The sequence below is a fragment of the Ammodytes marinus genome, assembly GCF_949987685.1.
Source record: "Ammodytes marinus genome assembly, chromosome: 15".
In the NCBI taxonomy this organism is placed as follows: domain Eukaryota; kingdom Metazoa; phylum Chordata; class Actinopteri; order Uranoscopiformes; family Ammodytidae; genus Ammodytes; species Ammodytes marinus.
In genome coordinates, this window is record NC_137219.1 from 993449 (window position 1) to 995948 (window position 2500).

Here is a 2500-nt window from a genome sequence, read left to right on the forward strand (position 1 = left end):
ACAGACACACAGAGACATACAAGACAATAAACTCATAAGCAGATAATAACATACAAGACACTGGTTTTTATCCTTATTTTATCTTTTATTATAGACTAATATTTATGATTAATGAAAATGAGACAATACGGCGATAAAAACAGATTATTTTGACCAAAAACTAACATTTTCAGCCATTTTCAACAAAAGATAGACAGTTCAGATGGACTGACACACTTCCTTCCTCTGACCTCATGTGCTCTGTTTCAAATGATACGCAAAAAACACTCAAATCTATATCTACTTTAAAGGGCAGAGGGCTTTTGAAATCATATCCAGAGCGCTTGCATTAAGCAGCGCTTTTTGTTGTGCCAATATTGAACTTTCATACACATAGGGCCCAATGAAATCCATTTTATTTATTTTTCCAAATGACTTTTTTTAGTTTTTATCAAGCACCTTTAGCAAGAATATCATCAATAGACAATACACATTCACAGAGAAATATACACATTAACCCTTTAAGAGATTCAAGATATATTTGTCATATGCACAGTAACAATTACAGCAGCTGTGTGTGTGTGTATGCGTGCGTGCGTCTGTCTGTCTGTGTGTCTGTCTGTCTGTCTGTGTGTGTGTCTGTCTGTCTGTCTGTCTGTGTGTCTGTCTGTCTGTCTGTCTGTCTGTCTGTCTGTCTGTCTGTCTGTCTGTCTGTCTGTCTGTCTGTCTGTCTGTCTGTTACCTGGTGCTTGGTGAGCAGACTGTGTAACCAGCTCATCTTTCCCATAGTCTTCACTGTCTGTCTGTCTGTCTGTCTGTCTGTCTGCCTGTCTGTCTGTCTGTCTGTCTGTCTGTCTGTTACCTGGTGCTTGGTGATCAGACTCTGTGTAGCCAGCTCATCTTTCCCATAGTCTTCACTGTCTGTCTGTCTGTCTGTCTGTCTGTCTGTCTGTCTGTCTGTCTGTCTGTCTGTCTGTCTGTCTGTCTGTCTGTCTGTCTGTCTGTCTGTCTGTCTGTCTGTCTGTCTGTCTGTCTGTCTGTCTGTCTGTTACCTGGTGCTTGGTGATCAGACTCTGTGTAGCCAGCTCATCTTTCCCGTATTCTTCACTGTTCACCAGACTGAGAGTTTCTGTCAGTCTGGACTCAAGATCTGACACGTCAAACAACAGCTGGAGAGAGAGAGAGACACAAGTAATTAAAAATAAGAAATAAAAAATCCTCTTTTGTTCATAGCTATAAGAACATTCCTGTGTGTATGTTGTGGACATCATGGCCTTAAAGGTGCAGTGTGTAATATGACATCATCGAGAAAGTTCTACAAAGTTCTAGAATGCAACACTCCCTGGGTAACCCCACCCCTTTAGAATAATAACGCGCCCCACACACATCCTGCGTCTACCTCTGGAGCGCGTCGCCTTACCTTACTGCTGCCTCTCTCGGACTTTTCTCGGACACACATGCAACGTCTCAGCAGCTGCTGCTGCTTGTTGGAAGTTTTATTTTGAAGGGGACACACCAGGAAATGGTGAAACTACAGCGAAAGCTGCCAGTATGAAGTCAATATGACTCTCAGCAGAGTATTTCAAAAATCACTTTACTGATTTATACGGGAGAGAGAGAGGGGGGTGTGGTCGGGGAAGAAGAAGGCCGTAGACACAGATAGAGCAACGGAAAACTGTTGCGCTCATCATGATCTTTTTTATTTCTTCACTATATTGGATCTCTATATGTGTCATTTATCCAAAAATGAAATGCCAGAACTAATTGAAAATTAGGTTTTGAATCCCTCGGATTTTGATTGCACAATTACATCGTGAAATAAAGGGATTATTCGCGTATACGACTGAGGGATGTTTTATTTTGAAATAAACACACCGGGTAAACGTGTAACTAGAGTGAATGCTGCTGGTATGACTGTCAGCAGAGTATTTCTCTATCAGTTAAAGCGGATACGAGTAACATTTAAATATCTTTTAAACAACCTCATGTTTCCTCTGATAATCATAAATTACCTTTAACAGCAAACGAGACCATCAGTGCAAAGAAAGACGTTTTTATATAGTTTTTATTACTGCTTTTGGTCTGGTCGCACACCCAGTCCGATTTTCGGTTCGCTCGTGCAGGCTCTATGGTCACATATCCGTATTGGTTGCAGATTTCAGTGTGGCGCTGCAACGCGATTTGAGAAGCCTATCCCTCCAGGTGAGGGAAGGGGAGCGGGAGCCTTGTTTGAGACAGTTATTTGTCGTCATAAATGACTGATAACGGGGCTGAACCATCAAAGAAAAAAAAGAGAATGCAATGAAGAAAAGCGAAAAGGGAGAGTGAGTGATAGGCGGGCGGGAGGACGTTGCCAAGCAACGTGTATACAATTTCACGAGAGCGAAACTAGACTGCTAAATGAATGAGCGGTTGGTACTAACACAAAGTTTGCTTTGCTTCACCATCATCAGATAACCATTATCTGAAATAGTCATTATTTACATCAACAACACAAACACATTACCTCATCGTGATCCAT

General features: G+C 41.5%; 1 protein-coding gene across 1 annotated transcript in view; it reads right to left on the reverse strand.

Annotated features, from left to right (window-relative positions):
- Positions 1 to 2500, reverse strand: part of sptbn5 (spectrin, beta, non-erythrocytic 5) — a gene marked incomplete at both ends in the record, with an annotated part of 83093 nt that overhangs the window by 59367 nt on the left and 21226 nt on the right. The window contains one exon of the mRNA XM_080042174.1: positions 1032 to 1148. Coding sequence (XP_079898300.1) covers positions 1032 to 1148 — 117 coding nt within the window. The remainder of the gene's footprint in view (positions 1 to 1031; positions 1149 to 2500) is intronic.